This window comes from Erythrolamprus reginae, chromosome 4 (genome assembly GCF_031021105.1).
Source record: "Erythrolamprus reginae isolate rEryReg1 chromosome 4, rEryReg1.hap1, whole genome shotgun sequence".
NCBI lineage: Eukaryota > Metazoa > Chordata > Lepidosauria > Squamata > Dipsadidae > Erythrolamprus > Erythrolamprus reginae.
The window spans coordinates 136,962,787-136,985,691 of NC_091953.1; the positions used below are offsets into that span (position 1 = coordinate 136,962,787).

The 22,905-nt window shown below is 40.7% G+C and overlaps 1 protein-coding gene across 4 annotated transcripts in view; it reads right to left on the reverse strand.

Moving 5' to 3' along the window:
• ENOX1 (ecto-NOX disulfide-thiol exchanger 1) overlaps positions 1–22,905 on the reverse strand; it is a 400,166-nt gene that overhangs the window by 103,840 nt on the left and 273,421 nt on the right. For all 4 annotated transcript variants that reach the window (XM_070751411.1, XM_070751410.1, XM_070751412.1 and 1 more), the window contains 4 exons: positions 22,415–22,588; positions 20,002–20,208; positions 14,523–14,756; positions 3,490–3,702 (listed from right to left, as the gene is read on the reverse strand). In XM_070751411.1, the coding sequence (XP_070607512.1) occupies positions 3,490–3,702; positions 14,523–14,756; positions 20,002–20,208; positions 22,415–22,588 (828 nt within the window). The remainder of the gene's footprint in view (positions 1–3,489; positions 3,703–14,522; positions 14,757–20,001; positions 20,209–22,414; positions 22,589–22,905) is intronic.

Below are 22,905 nucleotides of genomic sequence, written 5' to 3' on the forward strand. Positions count from 1 at the left end.
CGCATTAAAAAACCTTCGGCCTTTCTTTCTGCAAACCACGGTTCTACTTAATCCACACTGCAGGTGAAATATTAGACGCATTGTGGATGATTTATTGCCAAAACACACAATTTTGAGATCCCTGACATTCAATGTTTCCCCAGAAATTATTGTTGTACATCTGGTTCCTTCGTTTATGTACTTGTGTACGTTCTGTCGCCGAGAACCGTTAAATATTTTATATTTAATCATGGCATATGAAATGTTTGCACATTAGATGGGCCATGAATAAAACATCAGCCCAATAATCATCACTCATAGTTTTCAGAAACTATTTCCCGCGTCACCTGAAAAAAAAAAATCAAAGCTAGCTTCTCATTTTTCTTCATTTTGACTGGAAGAATAGAAACATAGAAATATAGAAGACTGAGGGCAGAAAAAGACCTCATGGTCCATCTAGTCTGCCCTTATACTATTTCCTGTATTTTATCTTACAATGGATATATGTTTATCCCAGGCATGTTTAAATTCAATTACTGTGGATTTACCAACCACGTCTGCTGGAAGTTTGTTCCAAGGATCTACTACTCTTTCAGTAAAATAATATTTTCTCACGTTGCTTCTGATCTTTCCCCCAACTAACTTCAGATTGTGTCCCCTTGTTCTTGTGTTCACTTTCCTATTAAAAACACTTCCCTCCTGGACCTTATTTAACCCTTTAACATATTTAAATGTTTCGATCACGTCCCCCCTTTCCCTTCTGTTCCCCAGACTATACAGATTGAGTTCATTAAGTGTGTGTGAATGTGTTTGAAACGGTTGCTGTGCTTTTTTAAATTTTAAGAAGCTGATACGGAATTCAGGAGAGGCCGTTATTCTGATTATGGTTTTATAAAGAAGGCCCATTAAAGCAATAGAGCCAATTAGGATTTGGCCAAAGAAAAACACGCCAGCATTTCAATATTGGAATGAACTCATCTGCTAAGTGCGTACATTTGCAGAGAGAGAGAGAAAATCAATGGGATGCAATTCCTGCCAAAAATTTGCACTAGATTCCTCTTTCTGGACCGGAATCCACTTTGGAAAATTAATAGATTTGGGATGGAGGGGAAAAAACCCGGCAATTTACATATCATTCTTGACATTTGTCTGTCTGTTTTGTCGCAATGATTTCCCCTACAAACACATGTTGTATCACCAAGGCAGCCGGAACAAAATAACGCACAATTAGTCCGTAGAACCGTTAACAAATCGCTGGTGATGTCACAAAGCTAGTTCTGTTGGTGCTGGTCTGTGCATGCCACCATCTTATTTGGGGGGGAGTGGGGGGGCATTCCCTGAACTCTCCGGAGTGCAAAAAACAGCCCAACGGCAAACCAGAAATGCGTTTTTCTGAACTTCTGGTTTACATGTTGGGGCATTTTTTTTCACCTATCAGGCTTCAGAAAGGCCTGTGCACATTTGTGTAGGGTAGCGCGGAGGAGTGGGTGCACATAATAATAATAATAATAATAATAATAATAATAATAATAATAGTAGTAGTAGTAGTAGTAGTAGTAGTAGTAGGCTCACAACAGTAATAAACAATGTAACGAATCCAATACTTGAGAAACATTTAAAACCCATATCATTAAGATAACCATAAACTCAATCATACCATACATAAATCATATTAATTTTAATTTAATTTATTAGATTTGTATGCCGCCCCTCTCCGAAGACTCGGGATACCTCAGTTCCCCCATGCCTGGTGACATAGAAACCCAAGGAGGCTGGGGGGAGCTGATTCCAGAGGGCCGGGGCCCCCACAGAGAAGGCTCTTCCCCTAGGTCCCACCAGATGACATTGTTTAGTCAACGGGACCCAGAGAAGGCCAACTCTGTGGGACTTTATTGGACGCTGGCAGAAGGCAGTCTTGGAGGTATTCTGGTCCGATGCCATGAAGGGCTCTATAGGTCATTACCAACACTTTGAATTGTGACCAGAAACTAATTGGCAGCCATGTGTGAAAGGGGAGGGAAGGGGTGTTAGCACATGCACGCATGCTAACACACCTACACCCTTTCACCATCACTGCTATATATCTCTGCCTCTCTCTATATATAAACATAAATGCCCTTGTTCATATTGGTGGACGGAGGTATTACAGAGTCCAACTTATAATCATTCTTTTAGTGACAGCTTGAAATTACTGAAAAAGGCACATGACCATAGCTCAAATTTCGGAAATTTTAATAATTTTAATTTTAATTATTTTAATTATTTTAATTACCGGTATTTTAATTATTTTAATTATTTTAATTATTTTAATTATTTTAATTATTTTAATTATTTTAATTATTTTAATTAGTTTAATTAGTTTAATTAATTTAATTTTAATTATTTTAATTATTTTAATTTTAATTTTAATTTTAATTTTAATTTTAATTTTAATTTTAATTTTAATTTTAATTTTAATTTTAATTTTAATTTTAATTTTAATTTTAATTTTAATTTTAATTTTAATTTTAATTTTAAGTTCAATTTTAAGTTTAAGTTCAATTTTAAGTTCAAGTTTAATTTTAAGTTTAATTTTAAGTTTAATTTTAAGTTTAAGTTTAAGTTTAAGTTTAATTATTTTAATTTTAATTTTAATTTTAATTTTAATTTTAATTTTAATTTTAATTTTAATTTTAATTTTAATTTTAATTTTAATTTTAATTTTAATTTTAATTTTAATTTTAATTTTAATTTTAATTTTAATTTTAATTTTAATTTTAATTTTAATTTTAATTTTAATTTTAATTTTAATTTTAATTTTAATTTTAATTTTAATTTTAATTTTAATTTTAATTTTAATTTTAATTTTAATTTTAATTTTAATTTTAATTTTAATTTTAATTTTAATTTTAATTTTAATTTTAATTTTAATTTTAATTTTAATTTTAATTTTAATTTTAATCTTAATCTTAATTTTAATTTTAATTTTAATTTTAATTTTATTATTTGACTTCTATGCCACCCAATCCCGCAGCACTTAGATGCCTGGCAATTGACTCATATTTATGACGGTTATAAGCTCCTGTGATTCCCCTTTTGTGACATTCTGATGAGCTGAGTCAACGAGGAATCCAAATTCACTAAACAACTGCACTGATTCACATAATAACCCTGTCAAGAATGGCTGATAATATGAGGCAAAGCTCACTTGATATCTATCTTGCTTAGCCACAGAAATTTGGCGCTCCGTCTGGTTGTAAGTCGAGGACCGTCCGTATCCTCCCACTGCTTTTCTCCATTCTTCTCTTGTCTTCCATTCAACTAACAAACGGTAGTAACTTTGCTCACCTTGAGACTGAACATAGCCTGCTCCTCGTTCTTCCCAACGATGCTCACGAGACATGAAACCACAGACGATGACTAAACTGCAACTACTTACCTGTGGTAAGTAGCCTATCACCATTCACACCACCAACACCACCACCAACACCACCACAACAAAGCCTTGCAAGGCTAAAGGGGTTTACTTACATTGAGTGAGGATGCCCGTCAAAGCGTTCTTAAAGTTGTCCTTGGCTTGGTCCATCTCTTGTTCGTGGGTGGCTTTTTCATTCATGAGTCGACGGACGTGGCTGTTGGCGGATTGTACCATCGAGTAGAACTGGTTAGACGTCCGCCTGTTCACCTCGCCTCGTTCGATCCAGGTGAGTAACACTACTATAGCCTCGGAGAACTTGCTGTCATCTGGAACATTGGAGAAAAAGCCAAAATTAAGAACCTAAGAACCCAAGAAGAGCCCTGCTGAATCGGGCCAAAGCCCATCGAGTCCAGCCTTCTGTGTCCCACAGTGGCCTCCCAATTGTCCATGGGGATCTTGAGCAGAAAGAGAAGAAGGCAAGACCCTCCCTTTCCCCTGACCCCCAACAAATGGGACCCAAGGGAATCCTGCTCACCTCAACCAACATACAGGAAGCACTTGGACATCCGTTTCAATAAGGGAGAGAAGGAAGGAAGGAAGGAAGGAAGGAAGGAAGGAAGGAAGGAAGGAAGGAACATAAGAACTTAAGAAGAGTCCTGCTGAATCAGGCCAAAGCCTATCGAGACCAGCATTCTCTGTCCCACAGTGGCCCACCAATTGTCCATGGGGATCTGGAGCAGAAAGAGAAGGCAAGACCCTCCCTTTCCCTTGACCCCCAACAAATGGGACCCAAGGGAACCCTGCCTGCCTCATCCAACATAGAGGCGGCACTTGGACATCCGTTTCAAGAACCACCTATGATATACTTGGCCTCCTTGAATCTGTCTAAAATTACGGTCACACTGTTCATTGGGCCCATGAATACATTTCAGCCCTTAACGAATGGTTCCGTTAAGAATATTTATGATGTTAACTCAGGCTTGGTTGGGCTTCGAGTGTGCAGTCTCGGAGAACCCTTTATGAATGGCCCTCTAAAGCAACGATTATCCAGAGGGCCATAAATGTTGTGGCTCTGGTTTTCATTCATTCCTTGCGTTGTCATCGCGATGTGAAGTAGGTTCACCGTGGGGATAATTAAACGCGGAGTATCTTTTGAGATCCCACCCAACCGTAGTGAAAGGAAGATGAAGCGTTTGCAGACCCACACTTTAAATCTTTCCATCAGGATTCTTGAGGGTGCAACAGTTTTACAAGCCCCCCGCCCACCTCCCCTGCAGACACGAGTGATTCCAGGCAAGAGGTTTCCATCACTGTCACGCTGCGGTGAGATCTGTGTGAAGCAGAAGGCATGTTGTGTTGACGTATGAAACTTCCTGAATTCCACGGGAAAGAAAGATGAGTTGGAAGACTATAGCTGCTGTCTCTTCTTTAATGGTCTATCTATCCTCAAACATAAGCCAGAGTTACATCTCTGAATCAATTGGTGGGGTTTATTCAGAGATTTATTCAGAGTATTGCCCACAAGATCATATACTGCAACGTCCTGCCTGTCGGAGACTACTTCAGCTTCAACCACAACAACACAAGAGCACACAACAGATTCAAGCTTAATATTAACCGCTCCAAACGTGACTGTAAAAAATATGACTTCAGTAACCGAGTTGCTGAAGCGTGGAACTCATTACCGGACTCCATAGTGTCATCCCCAAAGCCCCAACACTTTACCCTTAGATTATCTACGGTTGACCTATCCAGATTCCTAAGAGGTCAGTAAGAGGCAAGTACAAGTGCACTAGAGTGCCTTCCGTCCCCTCTCCTATTGCTCTCCTATATCTCCTATACCTTTCTTCTATTCCTATATCTTCTTTCATTGATATATTTTACTATGAGTATCTCCTCTATAACCTTCATCATGTATTTTACTATATGTATATAGATATATACCCACTAAAACCCTCATTGTGTATTGGACAAAATAAATAAATAAATGAATGAATGAATGAATGAATGAATGAATGAATGAATGAATGAATGAATAAATAAATATAACTCTGGCTTCTGTTTGAGGACAGACCATTAAAGAGAGGTTGACCCTAATCCTGACTCAACTGAAGAAGCTTCTTACGAGAGTACATAGTTCTCATGGAGAATGTTCGCAGGTGAAGTTGGTATTATTATTGTGTAGCGGGAAGCTAGCAGAAGAGAACGAGCAGTGCCAGTGGTCAGTAGATCATGCCCTTGGTATTCAGGCAGCATATTACAGTGGACACTTCGCACTTGGAGGGCAATGGAATAAGGACGCTCATCACTAACCTTCACTACAACACCAGCCGATGATCTACTCATTCTCTTCTGCTGGCTTCCCGCTACACGATAGTAATACCAACTTCCCCTGCGAACATTCCCCATGAGAGTTATGTGCCTTGTAAGCTTACTTTCCAGATAACCCTCATAGATGAAGAGTGAAACATCTTCAAGGAAGAAGAAGAGGAAGAGGAAGAAGAAGAAGAAGAAGACCAAGAAGAAGAAGAACAACAAGAAGAAGAACAACAAGAAGAAGAACAACAAGAAGAAGAACAACAAGAAGAACAAGAAGAACAAGAACAAGAAGAACAAGAAGAACAAGAAGAACAACAAGAACAACAAGAACAACAAGAACAACAAGAACAACAAGAACAACAAGAACAACAAGAACAACAAGAACAACAAGAACAACAAGAACAACAAGAACAACAAGAACAACAAGAACAACAAGAACAACAAGAACAACAAGAACAACAAGAACAACAAGAACAACAAGAACAACAAGAACAACAAGAACAACAAGAACAACAAGAACAACAAGAACAACAAGAACAACAAGAACAACAAGAACAACAAGAACAACAAGAACAACAAGAACAACAAGAACAACAAGAACAACAAGAACAACAAGAACAACAAGAACAACAAGAACAACAAGAACAACAAGAGGAGGAGGAGGAAGAAGAAAAGGAAGAAGAAGAGGAAGAAGAAGAGGAAGAGGAAGAGGAAGAAGAGGGAAGAAGAAGGGAGAAGAAGAAGACAAAGATGACAAAAAGATGACAGAGAAGAAGAAGGAGAAGAAGAAGGAGGAGGAGAAGAAGAAGGAGAAGAAGAGGAGGAGGAGGAGGAAGTTGGTGCTTTCTGAGCTTGGCTGGTTTCTTGCAAACCTTTCATTACCAAAGTAGGTAACATCATCAGTACTGAGTGATGATGCTACGTAGTTTGGGTAGCGGAATATCTGCAAGAAACAACCAAGCTCAGAGACCAACAACAACTTCCTGCCCCCTGCAGATTAAATATTAACTCCTGTTTAGAAGCCTCTTAGAATATAAAACCCTCCTTCCCTTTATTATTGAGGAATGTGTATACTTAATCTATCCTTCAGAAAGGTTAAACGGTGGCAAAATGTTGGAAACAATGAGGCAATCAACCTGGATGCCAGAATCCTTTTTTTTCATGATGATTCACTGCCGATCTTAGGACGAGAAGAAAGTGCGCTATTTAGTTTATCCGTGAGGTTCTGCGTGGAGAAAACTGGGCTCCTTCAATCAACGTGTTTTTATGAACACCCAGACTGGAGGACGTGCCTCAAAGGAGGCTGTTTTTCATTTCCCTCTGTTGCCGCAGCAAATTAAGTAAATCAAAGCCACCCAGGCAAAAAAAAAAAGTAAAATTATCAGAAGGCACTTTTAATCTTGATTACTCAACTGGAGATGTAAATATCTGAGCCTCTAATGGAAACTTGGTTTTTTACAACATGATTTTCTTGCTTCGGGAAAACGTCGATCGTTTTGCAAGTTAGGAACAGAAATAGCTATTACAAAAAGTTTAGAACTAAGACGCCTTAAACAAGATCTAAGTATTGCCCACAAGATCATATGCTGCAATGTCCTGCCTGTTGGCGACTACTTCAGCTTCAACCACAACAACACAAGAGCACGCAACAGATTTAAACTTAATATTAACCGCTCCAGACTTGACTGTAAAAAATACGACTTCAGTAACCCAGTTGTCGAAGCGTGGAACTCATTACCGGACTCCATAGTGTCATCCCCAAACCCCCAACACTTTACCCTTAGACTATCCACAGTTGACCTATCCAGATTCCTAAGAGGTCAGTAAGGGGCAAGTACAAGTGCCCTAGCCTAGAGTGCCTTCCGTCCCCTGTCCTATTGCTCTCCTATATCTCCTATCCCTTTCTTCTATTCCTATATCTCTTCTTCTATTCTTTCATCGATATGTTCTATTACTATACCTTCTTTTCTATTATTTCTTAGATATATTTTACTATGAGTATCTCCTCTATAACCTTCATCGTGTATTTTACTATATGTATATAGATTGTGTATTGGACAAAATAAATAAATAAATAAAATAAGTAAAATCCCAACACACCTAGTTTTTAGAATTGGTTTAGGCAAAAACGATAACTCTTCTGTCCCTGCGCCGAAGCCCCAAGTAATTACGCAAGACACAAAGTTACAAACACAGTTTGTTTCAGTCATGAACCACAGATTCTCCTAGGAGATTCTTGACAGTCCACTGTAGTTTACGCTGTCCTGTTCATACAGCTGGAATCCGAGGAGCCCCTGTCCGACCGCCTCTGTCAATCATCAGTGGCAGCGAACAACATTATGAAGTGCAGAAGATACTAGACCTCCAAGGTCCAGTTCTAATCCAATTGACTATTATGGAATCATCTCAACCTTCAAGAAATCTTTTCTTCCGACTTCTCCTATCTTTCCCAACGTGCCTATCTTGGAAATCCTTGGAAATTTAGCCTTGTAGTTGCAGTATAATTTGGGGTGTGATACGGTTATTTGGGGGCAGTGGTTCCCAACCGTCCTAATGCTGCAACCTTTAATACAGCTCCTCATGCTGTGGTGACCCCCAACCAGGGGTGGGCTACTGCCCAGATGGTGGGGGAACGCAGTGGGGTAGTGAAAAATGGAGCTCCACCCCAGGGCACCCAATTTGCACTGAAAGATGTTGAAAGAAAATGCATAAGCCACGCCCACAGTGTGGTAGTAAAAATTCATTGCCCCCAACCATAAAATAATAAAATTACAGTAGTACCTCTGCCTAAGAATGCCTCTACTTAACAACTTTTCTAGATAGGAACTGTGTGTTCAAGATTTTTTTTGCCTCTTCTTAAGAACCATTTTCTACTTAAGAACCCGAGTCCGGAAAAATCTCCCAGGAAATTTGAGAGCGGCACGAAGGCCCGGCCATTTTCCTGCCATTCCCCCTTTAATCCCGGCCATCTCAGGTTTTTCTGGGCTGCCAGAGGAGCCTTTCAGTGGCGCTTAAGGAGGCTTTGGCAGCCCAGAGCAAACGGAGCGTTTTCCTTTCTCTGGGCGCTTGGAGAGGGAATAAACCTCTGCCAGCACCCAGAGAAAAGAAACGCTCCCTTCGCTCTGGGCAGTGACTGTCCTCTTCCTCTTCTTCTTCCTCCTCCTCCCACCCAAATTCCAAGCTTTTATTTCTTTCCTAATGGGTTTGCACACATTATTTGATTTTCCATTGATTCCTATCGGAACAATTGCTTCTACTTACAAACTTTTCTACTTAAGAACCTGGTCATGGAATGAATTAAGTTCCTAAGTAGAGGAACCACTGTATTAGGAAACTCAGGGGTGGGTTCTAAATTAGATCATTCCTTGTGGGTATGCTTTGCGCATGTGCAGTGCTGAATTTTTTTTTTAAATGCAAAGAAAACCCCAAAACAAGATGGTGACGCAGCCCCACCCTGGTACAAAGCTGAAGGGATCAGATCCAGTGGTCTAGAGGTTAATTCTCTGCCTTAAAAGGCAGAAGCACCAAGATCAAATCCCAGTAAGGGTATGGCTAGCTGATGAGGCCAGAACAAGGCCGAAATAGTGCTATCCTAGTCTCGCTTGATTTTAAAACTTCAGCAAAAACGTATTACACACACACACATATATGTATCACATGTTTTTGCTGAATTTTTAAAATCAAGGGAGACTTAATTCGACAGAAAAAACATATATGCAGTAATCTTTGTTTACATCTGGGTGGACCCCCTGAAGACGAAGATAGAGGAACAGTGTCTCAGATCCTAAGACCATCAGAAATATGTGTTTCCCAATAGTCTTATGCGACCCCTGTGAAAGGGTCATTCGACCCCCAAAGGGATCGCGACCCACAGGTTGACAACTGCTGCTCTAGTATTTTCCAAATGGGAAAACCGTCCCCATTTAATTAAAGGCAACTTTTAGAAGCTACAAAGGCTTGCAAGCCCGTTAATGGTTAATTGATGGTTCTTTATGAGAAGAAAAAAACAGACTTCGTTGGTTGCATAATTAGGAGGTGCAGGTTGTTAACACTTTAACAAGTGCTGCAGGAAAATTATTCACAGCATAACTGTATTACCTAACTCACTGTCCTCTCGGCGGGTTATTTTTAAAATTCTAATTTCATCTTCCCTCCTTGCTTACTAAATTCAAGGAGTCCACTGCCCGGTGGCTTACAAGCCGAAAGCATTTTCTTTTGCCAAAAATAGAACAGAACACGTCTCCTAAACACCTGCAATTTCTCCATGATGTCCCACGTTGAATATTTACAAGGGACGTTATCTCAGGGAAAGGCAAAGCACAAATCCAATTTTATATCTGGGCTTGGTTCGAGGCTTCAAGCATCGCTCCTTTGGCAACATGGTTCAAAAAATATTATTTGGAGGATGAATGACCGTTAAAAGATATAATTTGCTGCCTCTTGACCCCAAAAGATAACTTTTGGAGAGGGTGGATTGTGATCTTCTAAATTCCATGATGCATTAGAATTGGATAAATGAAATAACAAAGGAGAAGATTAAAAAATCTCCTGAATTCTTCTTATTGGGTATTTCAAATACAAAGTATAAAAAAGAAACTTACTATTTAATAATACATATATTGGTTGCGGCCCGAATAGTATTCGCACAGAAATGGAAAGAAAAGACAATACCAAAAGACACTGAGGTATTTAAAAAAATTATAGAATGTGCAGAACTAGATATGATGACTAAACGCTTGAATAAACAAATTGAAACAGAATTTTATAAAATATGGGATAAAGTATATGACTGGTGGAATCTTAAAAATAGTATTAATAATTAAATAAGAATATATAATTTTTTGAAGAACTATAAGATAGAATGAAATAATATATAGTATAACTAACTTAGAAGTGTATATCTTTTTCTTTTTTCTGTATTACTAATATATTGTTCTTTCCTTTCTTTTTGTATACAATACCTTAAAACATAAAGAAATGTAATTAATAAGTTTAATATTAAAAATATAGAGTTAAATTCAATAAGAATGTAATTTGCACGTGTGGCATTTCTGCATTGATCTGATAATAGTCAGGGTTTTTTATATTTCTGTATTAGTTAGACTTCTACGACAAGCGGAGCAATGGCAGCTCCTTAAATGTTTAATGTTGTATGTCTTTGTCTGTCTTTTTGAAAAACAATAAAAAATATTTTTTTTTTAAAAAAAGAAATCTTCAGTATTTCTTTCTGGAGTTTAATGAAGAAGGGGTCAAGCTATTTTCCGCATGTCACGTTTACACTCTGCCCGGCCCCCAGATTGCAAAGCTCTCCATAGCCCATTTTTGCCAAAAATGGGCCCATCTTGGTGGTCCCACAAGCCCTCCGCACATCACATTTTCGCCCTCCCAGGCCCTTGGAAGCATTCTGCAGGCCAAAGACGGCCATATTTTTCGGCAAAAACAGATCGTGTGGAGCACTTCAGAGTGCTTCTATTTTATTTATTTATTTATTTATTAAATTGGATTTATATGCCACCTCTCTCCGAAGACGTGGGGTGACTTACAACACATAAAAAGAATAACAATACAATATAATTGTCTAAATCCAATTAATTTAAAACTAAATACAGTAATACCTCGTCTTACGAACCTAATTGGTTCCGGAAGTAGGTTCGTAAGGCAAAAAGTTCGTAAGATGAAACATTGTTTCCCATAGGAAACAATGTAAAAGTGATTAATCCATGCAAAAATAATAATAATCGCAAAATGGCACTCCACTGGGCACCGCCGCCCGGCTGTCAGCTTCTGAAACAGCCAGGGGGAAGTTTGGGTTTGGGTTCTGGAGGCCGCTGAGAAGCGCCCGGCTGTTTCAGAAGGTTACAGCTGGGCGGTGGCGCTCGGTGGAGCGCCGTTTTTGCGATCGGCGGCGGCGTTTTCAGCGATCTGGAGGCTAGAAAGGAGGTGGGGAATCCCAATATGGAATTCCATGGGCGGAGCTTGATACATGATACGCAGAGGGCTTGAGAGCAAACAGGGCCATTTTTGGCAAAATTAGCCTGTGGGAGCACTGCAAAGGGTTTCTGGGGGTCTGGGAGGATGAAAATCCAACTCATGGAGGCCAAAACCTTTTTTCCCCTTATTTTCCTCCTGTAAATTTAGGCGCACCTTATAGTCTGGTGTATTTTATAGTCTGAAAAATACAGCAATTTCAAGCCGGCGTTGGATAAGGAGGGAAAAAAAACCTGGACAAGTTCTGAGAGTTCCCTTGATGACGAGAAGCCTTGATGTATTTTTCAAATCAAGTTGCCAGGAATGTAAATGAAAAGGGATGGTTGCATTGGCCAAGGATTCTCATCTACTTAATTAAACAAAAGTTTTTTTGACTTTGTTAAAGGCGTGCTGAGAAACGAAACAACTGTATTTCGGCCAAACGTTACAATTAAGCCATTAAAATTCTGGGTGGAGATTCAATTAAAATGATTCAAAATGAATTAAACACCATTAAAATTTGGGAGGGAGGGCGATGCAAACTGGAACTAAGAAGGAATTTCCTGACGGTGAGAACTGTTACCCGGTAGAACGACTTGCCACCAGATGTTGTGGGTGCTTTATCACTGGAGGTTTTGAAGAAAAGATTGGACAGCCACTTGTCTGGGATGTACTTACTTACAAGTCCTGGACTTACAACAATTCATTTAGTGACCTCCTTTTATTTATTTTTTATTTTATGTATTTATTTTGTCCAATACATAATACACATTGAAGAGAAAGATATGTAATAATATAAGTAAAGAAAAGAATAGAAGGAAAGATATAAAAGTATATGTGAACATATTTTAAAGGAAGAAAAGAGAAAATAAATGAGATAAGGAGAGACAATTGGACAGGGGACAGAAGGCACACTGGTGCACTTATGCACGCTCCTTACTGACCTCTAAGGAACCTGGAGAGGTCAATCATGGATAGTCTAAGGGAGAAATGTTGGGGGTTAGGGGTTGACACTATTGAGTCCGGTAATGAGTTCCACGCTTCGACAACTCGATTGCTGAAGTCATATTTTTTACAGTCAAGTTTGAAGCGGTTAATATTAAGTTTGAATCTGTGGCGTGCTCTTGTGTTGTTGCGATTGAAGCTGAAGTAGTCTTTGACAGGCAGGACATTGCAGCATATGATCTTGTGGGCAATACTTAGATCGTGTTTTAGGCGACGTAATTCTAAGCTTTCTAGACCTAGGATTGATAGTCTGCTTTCGTAGGGTATTCTGTTTCGAGTGGAGGAGTGAAGGGCTCTTCTGGTGAAGTATCTTTGGACATTTTCAAGGGTCTTGATGTCCGAGATGTGGTATGGGTTCCAGACAGATGAACTGTATTCAAGGGTGGGTCTGGCAAACGTTTTGTAGGCTCTGGTGAGTAGTGTGAGATTGCCAGAGCAGAAGCTGCGTAGGATCTGGTTAACAATTCTAGAAGCCTTTTTGGCGTTATTGTTGCAGTGGGCTTTAGCACTTAGGTCATTTAGTATTAGTATTCCAAGGTCTTTTACTGAGTGGGGGGGGGGTGCTTTTGCTGTGTGCTTTCCTTTTGCAACCTTCTGACAAGCAAAGCCAATGGGGAAGTTGGTTCGCTCAACAATTGTGTTACTAACTTACTACAATGATTGGGCAAAATTCATTTAATTGTCTTATTTAAAAACAGAACACTTGGGTACAACTGTAGTCGAACTTCAAGGGCTACGTGTATTCGGTCCCCTGCCTTAGGCAGGGGGCTGGACTAGAAGACCTCCGAGGTCCCTTCCATCTTTACGATCCTACTTCTGTTTAACGGCCGACGTAAGAACTGCAAAATGGGACGTGAATAGAAGCACCACCACGTATGATGCTGCAGGCAGAATCAAAGCACGCAGGGCTGCCGAAACTGAAAACCCACCAAACAACTTCTCAGTTTGCTGAAAACACAAACGCCCGCCTCTCACTGGCCTAACGCACAATATTTGTGCTTCTGGGGTGACACTTCCATCACCCACTGTTGCCCATCTGCCAAATGACGTGACATGAACAGAGGCGGGAAAGTTTTGATGGGTTGCTGCCTCCTCTCCGCTGAGTCTCGCAGGCAAAGTGGCAAATTGGATTTCGCACCTTCTGACGTGTAAAAATAAAAATAAAACCTTCAATGACGTTTAAGGGGAAGGAAACTACTGGGAATATTTCAAAACATACCGTCAAATTTTACAGAAAGAGGTGATACGCATTTCCAGGCCATACAAAAACAGCGGCTATTGTCGTACGGTGGTACCTGTACCTACGAATGCCTCTACTTACAAACTTTTCTAGATAAGAACCGGGTGCTCAAGATTTTTTTGCCTCTTCTCAAGAACCATTTTCCACTTACATACCCAAGCCTCCGAAACTGTAACCGGAAAAGGCAGGGAGAAGCCTCCGTGGGGCCTCTCTAGCAATCACCTAGGAGGAAACAGGGCCAGAAAATGAGGGGAGAAGCCTCCATGAGGCCTCTCTAGGAATCTCCTGGGATGAAACGGGGCCAGAAAAGGCAGGGAGAAGCCTCCATGGGGCCTCTCTAGGAATCTCCTGGGAGGAAACAGGGCCTCCACCCTCCCTGTGGTTTCCCCAATCTAGGGGAAAGATTGCTTCTTCTTTCACTTTTCTACTTAAGAACCTGGACACGGAACGAATTCAGTTCATAAGTAGAGGCACCACTGTACAATGTAAGGAAAGAGACACATTTCATTAAATAGGATGAGGATTTATTTTTTCAAATAAGAGGCATGGTAACAAGCTCACGGAGGTTGTCAATGTTTTGACACATCCGACGGACTTGCAAAGTATTGCATTTACCTTTCAATTTTTCCGCCAGCAACGTGGCCTCGTGTTCCGAGTAATGCATTATGACGGGAGGTGAAGGGGGACGTATCCGGTCTTCTTCCATTTTACGACGGTGACGTTCTTCCCTCGCCAACATCCTCTGTTTACACTCCCATTCGTAAAAGTCATCTCGGGCCTGAGCAAAATCGACGTGAAGGCGGCCGGAATCCTTCTTATCAGTGCTGGACCCTAACCTCATGCGATAGCCTGCAAGCAAACAAACAAACCTTTTTTTTTACTTATCGTATTTTTTGGAGTATAAGCTGCACCATTTTCCTCCCTAAAAGAGGTTGATAATTTGGGTGCATCTTATACTCTGAATGTAGCATCTTTTCCCCAGCTCTAACTAGCTGCTAACGATCTTCCCAGCTCTGACCTTGCAGGCTCTTTCATTGTTACTCTCTGCAAATAATGTTTTCCAAGCTCTAAGTCTTTTCAGGGTTTTTTTCATTGCTCTAACTTGCTCCAAATACATTTCTTTCCAGCCCTAACCAGGTGCTAAATATGTTCCCAGCTCTTATTTGCTTGCAAGCTCTTTCATTGTTAACTCTCTGCAAAGAAGAATGTTTTCCAAGCCCTAAGTCTTTGTAGGGGTTTTTTCCATTGCTCTACTTGCTCCGACTGTTTCTTTCCAGGTGCTAATGATGTTCCCAGGTCTTATGGCTTGCAAGCTCTTTCATTGCTACTCCCTGCAAAGTAGAATGTTTTCCAAGCCCTAAGTCTTTGCAGGGTTTTTTTCCCATTGCTCTACTTGCTCCGACTGTTTCTTTCCAGGTGCTCATGATGTTCCCAGCTCTTACTGGCTTGCAAGCTCTTTTATTGTTACTCCCTCAGAATAAAGTTTTTTTAAAGCCCTAACCAGGGGATAAAATAATGTGCTGAAGCTGACCAGACTAAGGACGCTAGCCAGATGAATACCTGGTAAACGGATTATTTTCTCTATTTCCCTCACCCAAAACTAAGGTGTGACTTATACTCCGAAAAATATCTACAGGGATTCAGTTAACAACTTTGGCAAGAAAGGTTTTATAATGGGGAAGAGTTACACTTAAATAACTGTCTTGCTTAGCAATGGGAATTTGGCCTCAATTAGCAAAGGCAATAGCATTTAGACTTATATACTGCTTCACAATGCTTTACGACCCTCTTTAAGGAGTTGACAGAGAGTCAGCATCTTGCCCCCAACAATCTGGGTCCTCATTTGACTGACCCTGGAAGGACAGAAGGTTGAGTCAACCTTGAGCCTACTGAGATTCGATCTGCCAAACTGCTGGCAGCCGGTGATCAGCAGAAGTAGCTTGCAGTATTGCACTCTAACCATTGCACCACCGAAGCTCTGTCATATTGTGATCCTAGGTCAAGAATGATTGGTCTGTCTTTTCAGTTGACCTCTAGGACAAAACCAACTTCAGTGTCTTCGACTGAAGTTTGCAAAATTTGATGGTGTGCTAAGAAAATGCTACAATAATTCAATTCTTAAGGATGGAAATGTGAAACCTGAACATTTGGTAAGTGTAAATATGACATCTCTCGGCTGTCGCTTTATGATAAAAAAACACAAGACCAGATTTTGCATCTTGATGCGGGCAAAAAATAGATTTCCATAATCATGGAAATCATGTCCTATATATAGTGCATCCAGATTTATTCATTCTTTTTTCATTCACTTTCTTTAATAGACTAGTCTAAGATGGAGAAACACACAGAGAGAAAGAGAATGAGAATGAGAGAGAAACACACACACAGAGAGAGAGAAACAGAGAGAAAAAAGAGAGAATGAGAGAGACAGACAGAGGGAATGAGAATGAGAGACAGAGAGACACAGAGAGAGAAACAGAGAGAGAGAATGAGAGAGACACACAGAGAATGAGACACACAGAGAGAATGAGAATGAAAGAGAAACAGAGAGAGAGAGAGACAGAGAAACAGAGAGAGAGAATGAAAGACAGAGAGAGAATGAGAGACACAGAGAAAGAAAGAGAGAATGAGAGAGAGACAGAGAAATAGAGAGAGAGAAAGAGAGAGAATGAGGAAATAGAGAGAATGAAAGAGAGACAGGACATCCAATAAATCCAATAAATCTAATTAGTCCGCTAGAGACAATCGATCATCATCCATCAATCAGGGCTGCTATCGCAAATCAATACTAAGGTCCATATTTTCAGTGCCATAGTAACTTCGAGAGGCCACTAAACAGACAGTTGTTAAGTTGAGGACTCCTTGTATTTTTCAAGGGAGGAAAACATGTTATTTATGTTCTCTGCAACCGTGTTTTGTTTTAAATTTAGCCGTAAATTAGTTCGACTTAGAAATAAACATTGGCTTCTTTACAATCGATTCACAAATTTTAGCCACTTGGAGAGAAAAGCTCCCTGGGCCTCGTCCTACCTTAAAAAAAGAAAACAAAGAATTACAACAGCATTAAAAAAAATAAGGTTTTCTTTCCTGCTGACACCCGGAATAGCCACCGTTTTTGAGGAGGTTGTTATTATACCTGCCTGGGGCAAAACGGAGAGAAATCTTTCTTTAATTTTTAAAAAGCTCCCATCTGGCGCACGGGGATCCTTTCAAAGCAGGCGATCTAAGCCGCTCGGGTAATGAGGGTTCCTCCAAATTAACGTCCGTCAAAGCAAATGCTAATTTGACAAATCCCAAGTTACTTTCTCCATTACTTTTATTTTGTTTTTTTGCTCCGTGTCCAGCGAGAGTGAACTCTGAGGGTCAGCCGCCCTCCGGCCGTTCATAAATTTAAGGAGAGGAAGCCAGTTGGGGGAAGTTTGATTTTGCGGCCTAGAATTAATAACCGCCAGGGCTGCGAGAGTGACACCTGTCCAAACTACCTCTGGGGTGGAGGACTAATAATGAGAGAAGCCGCAGAGCAAGCGAAAGAGTAAGACAGGTGAAATAAATAAAGGCAGCTAAGGAGACGGCCACAATGAGGAGGAAGGGGGTCAACTTATTCTTCACAGCGCCTGAAGACAGGACAAGAAGCTATGGATGGAAACAGATCCAAGGGAGGAAACAGGGCCAAAAAAGGTGGGGAGAAGCCTCTGTGGGGCCTCTCTTGGAATCTCCTGAGAAGAAACAGGGCCGGAAAAGGTGGGGAGAAGCCTCCGTGGGGCCTCTATAGGAATTTCCTGGGAGGAAACAGGGCCAGAAAAGGCGTGGAGAAGCCTCCATGAGGACTCTCTAGGAATCTCCTGGGAAAAAACAGGGTCGGAAAAGGCGGGAAGAAGCTCCGTGGGGCCTCGCTAGAAATCTCCTGGGAGGAAACAGGGCCTCCACCCTCCCTGTGATTTCCCCAATCGCATGCATTATTTGCTCTTACATTGATTCCTATGGGAAAAATTGCTTTTTCTTACAAACGTTTTTACTTAAGAACCTGGTCACGGAACAAATTAAGTTTGTAAGTAGAGGTCTCACTGTATGTCGAGAAATACTTGCAATACAGGATTAGCACTAGGATTGGTTTAACCTATCCAGACATGTGTGTTGTCCTTTTGTGTAAGCTGCAGGTGACACCCAGACTGTAGCATTACTGTATCACCACAACGGTAAGTGCAGTAAATTATATCTCCTGTCTCTCACGCACTCACACTCTCTCCTTTTTAAAAAAAATATCTCTTGCCTATTATAAGCCTGGGAAATTACCCTCTCTTTTTGCCATTTCAGAGCATTTTATGTTTGCAAATGCAATAAAGATCATCGTGGAAACACAATAACTCAGTGCAATTAAAACAAGCCGGCTTCGTGGCTGACAGCAGCCCTTCTGCCAAACCCGAGAAGAGAGTCAGGCCTCCGATTCCACTCGTAAAAATGTCATCGAGATCCCGCTTGAGAGAGGAACGCGGAAGCCATTTTCCTTTTCCTTGCTTGGTTGACACCATTGGCAGGGAGGGATCGCTGATATGGAGGGCGGAGACTCCTTCCTTCTAGCGGAAAAATTCTGCGGGCTCCCGAGAAGTAGCCATGGATCCTTCTGCACACGTACAGAAGTGTCACACATGCGTGCAAGCAAGCATGCGCACGAACCAGTAGCAACAAGCTCTAGAACACTAATCAGAATGTGCGAAATGCAGAGAAGGTGCTATAGAACTCCCGGTGGACGCAAACAAGGAATTGAGATTATGAGTTTGCAAATTGAGAGGTCGAGAGAGAATGCTCTCAGATAGATAGATAGATAGATAGATAGATAGATAGATAGATAGATAGGTAGGTAGGTAGGTAGGTAGGTAGGTAGGTAGATAGGAATGCATGCAATAGATAGATACATGCAATAATAGATAGAAGATAGATAGATAGATAGATAGATAGATAGATAGATAGATAGATAGATAGATTAGACAGACAGACAGACAGACAGATAGATTAGAAAGAGAGAGAGAGAGAGATATTAGATAGATAGATAGATAGATAGATAGATAGATAGATAGATAGATAGATAGATAGATAGATGAACATAGGTGAAATGTAGATAGATAGATAGATAGATAGATAGATAGATAGATAGATAGATAGATAGATAGATAGATAGATTAGACAGACAGGCAGACAGACAGATAGATTAGAGAGAGAGAGAGATTAGATAGATAGATAGATAGATAGATAGATAGATGAATGAACACAGGTGAAATGTAGATAGATAGATAGATAGATAGATAGATAGATAGATAGATAGATAGGTAGGTAGGTAGGTAGGTAGGTAGATATGAATGCATGTAATAGATAGATACATGCAATAATAGATAGAGGATAGATAGATAGATAGATAGATAGATAGATAGATAGATAGATAGATAGATAGGTAGGTAGGTAGGTAGGTAGGTAGGTAGATAGGAATGCATGCAATAGGTAGATACATGCAATAATAGATAGAAGATAGATAGATAGATAGATAGATAGATAGATAGATAGATAGATAGATAGATGAATGAACACAGGTGAAATGTAGATAGATAGATAGATAGATAGATAGATAGATAGATAGATAGATAGATAGATAGATAGATAGGTACGTAGGTACGTAGGTAGATATGAATGCATGTAATAGATAGATACATGCAATAATAGATAGAAGCTAGATAGATAGGTAGGTAGGTAGGTAGATAGGAATGCATGCAATAGGTAGATACATGCAATAATAGATAGATAGATAGATAGATAGATAGATAGATAGATAGATAGATAGATAGATAGATAGATAGATAAATAGATAGAAATAGGTGCTAGAGAGTTAGGTAAGGTAGGTAGGTAGATAGATGGATGGATAGAGAGATAGAGAGATAGAGAGATAGAGAGACAGAGAGATAGAGAGATAGGTAGATAGATAGATGAATACATGCAATAGATAGATGCATGGAATGAGAGGTGGGGGGAGATAAAGAGAATACCACACACACAATCCCACTTAGAGGCCAAGGAGGGAGACTTATGGAAAAAGGGAGATAAATACCAGAAAGGTAAATGGCTTTATCCACCATGAATTCTTCTGAGAAACGGATATGGCAAAAGTTCTTCTTGCTTTTGCGAATGGCGGTGATGTCCCCGCACTGTTCAAAGACTTCCTGAATGATTTCCTCTGTGGCGTTTTCAGGCAATCCCCCGACGAAGACAGTTTTGCATCCCGGCGGTCTCTCTCTGGTCGAAGGGGGCGGAAGATCTAAGACAAGGCAGAAGAGCACACAAGTTATCGGGGAATCCAGAACAGGAGTGGGCTCCTACTGGTTGTATAGAACCTGCCACGCCTGCAAGCTGGTCAGGTGGGGGCTACTGCTTATGTCTGCTACCGGTGTGCTTTAGTGCACATCTCTGGGTGACACGGGCATGCGCCCTGTTCTGCCGGGCTCTCTGATAGGAGCCTCCCGAAAATTCAAGGATACAAATTTTAGACACACACGTTTGAAAATTCAAAACAATGTTCTTTATCACAAAATACAAAATAAACTAAGCACTCTTTTTGTATGGCAAAGAGCACTCGTCCCAAAACAACCAGGTTGTCTGTACAATTTCCCTTAAGCAGTCATTAAGTACTTAGCTAGCAGCTGTGAAGAAACTTCACACCCCTTCTTCTTTCAACGAAGTGAGACACACACACACACGTTGCTCTGCTTTGTTTTCCAAGGCATGAAAAAGCAACAAAGTCCAGAAGACAAAGGATTCCTGACGAACTCCGATCAGATATTCTTCCACAACGGCCAAACCCACATGCTGCTATTTATAGCAGCAGCCCTAATTACTGGAGCCCCACCCAAACACAGGTGGCCTCCATTATTTCCTGTAATATGTTCTTACTTGGTCTCTTCTACGCATAATTCTGCGCTTGCGTGGGTCCAAAACGTCATCATCTGAATCAATGGATTGATTGACTGCCTGGGCTGTGTGCCATGTCGGCAATAACACAGGCCTGTGACATGTTGAAGTTTCCCCTGCATCCACCTCCCCATTCCCTGGGGCAGGAGCTGGGCCAGAGCCAACCACAACACACCCGGAGTAAGATTTGGCTTCTGAGCATGCACAGCAAACAAATTTTGCAAGAAGATGCGTGTGCACGCATGATTTCAGCAATTGTTTTGCTTCCACACATGCATGGAAGCAAAAAATTGCCCCAAAATGTCCCAGGTGGTGTTGTGGTTGGCTCTGGACCAGCTTCTGCAACAGGGGATTTGGATGTTGGCTTAGGAGAGTCCTCAGGTTCCCAGAGACTTGTCTTGCTGCCATCAGCTTCGGACAGTGAGGATTCCTTGCCAAGGTCAGACGCTGGGGGAGAAGAAGAATCAGATAGAGAGATGGATGCAGCCAGCCCATTAGTTAATGACCCCATTAGTGGGTCATCAGAGGAGGAGGAGGAGGAGGATCAGTGGATAGAGGCCAGAATGTGCAGGTTCATGGCTAGAAGGGACCAACTGCACAGGTATCATCGGAGATGAGGGAGAACACCTGTGGCTGAGGCAATTGGGCTAATGGGGCTGCTGACAAATTACCAGCATTGCAGAGAGCGCATGTGGGAGTTTATCCATTTGGAGAAGGAGACGTCGTGTTTGCATTTTGTTCCTTGGTTTTCACAGACTTTTTGGGATATTTCACAGCTAAGTAAATCTTGTGGATTCACTCGAAGAGGTGGCTGTGATGCTCTCACAGCTGCTCTTATCTGCTCTGTTTGTTTTTATCTCTCACAGCTTTCAAGGACTGTTATCTCTGTGTGAGCTAATTTGCTCAGTTTAAAGTACATGTGCTCAGCTTTATTTTGGATAAACAGCTTTTCTGTTTACTTTACAACAGCGTGTGTGTTTGAATTTACATTTCTGACTTAATTGGGGCTCGTAACATGAAGCCTGGCATAACAGGTGGGGGCGCATATGATTTCAGCAAATTTCAGTATCAATTTGATCCATCTCTTTTTGTAGGTGAGGTCTCCAGAACTGAACACAGTATTCCAAATGTGGTCTCACCAGCGCTCTATACAGCGGGATCACAATCTCCCTCTTCCTGCTTCTTACACATCTAGCTATGCAGCCAAGCATTCTACTTGCTTTCCCTACCACCTGACTGCACTGTTCACCCATTTGGAGACTGTCAGAAATCACTACCCCTAAATCCTTATCTTCTGAAGTTTTTGCTAACACAGAACTGACAATACAATACTCAGATTGAGGATTCCTTTTCCCCAAGTGCATTATTTTACATTTGGAAACATTAAACTGCAGTTTCCATTGCTTTGGCCACTTAATCTAGTAAAGCTAAATCCTTTGCCGTATTCCAGATGCCTCCAGGAATATCAGCCCTATTGCAAACTTTAATTATCAAAAATTAATAGATACATTGATCTAGCAGTTTCAGCCCTGATCAAGCTAACCATGTTGACTTACTTGGGTTTGGAGGGAAGAGAGTGCAGCTTTTACAGTGGATAATCTCCTTGATGACTGGGACTTCAGTCGTGGGAGGCTGAGTTACAAGGCTCATGCCTGACAGCAAGGGGTTAATCGGAGTGATCCCTGTCATCATGCTGAGGTTTGGATCAAAGCCCCGTACGCAAATTGAATCTGCAAATATAAAATATTCCATGAACAAGTTTTAGTTACCGCTGGTATCTCAAGAGCTTGTTCTAAAATAAATAAATAGCCATGTGTTTAGAAGAGGCTGCTGCCTAACATCGAAAGATTTGAATGGGTCCAAAGACGGGCTACAAAAATGGTGGAAGGCATAAAACATATCAGGAAAGACTTCATAAACTCCATCTATATAGTCTGGAGGACGGAAGGAAAAGGGGGGACATGATTGAAACATTTAAATATGTTAAAAGGTTAAATAAGGTTCAGGAGGGAAGTGTTTTTAATAGGAAAGTGAACACAAGAACAAG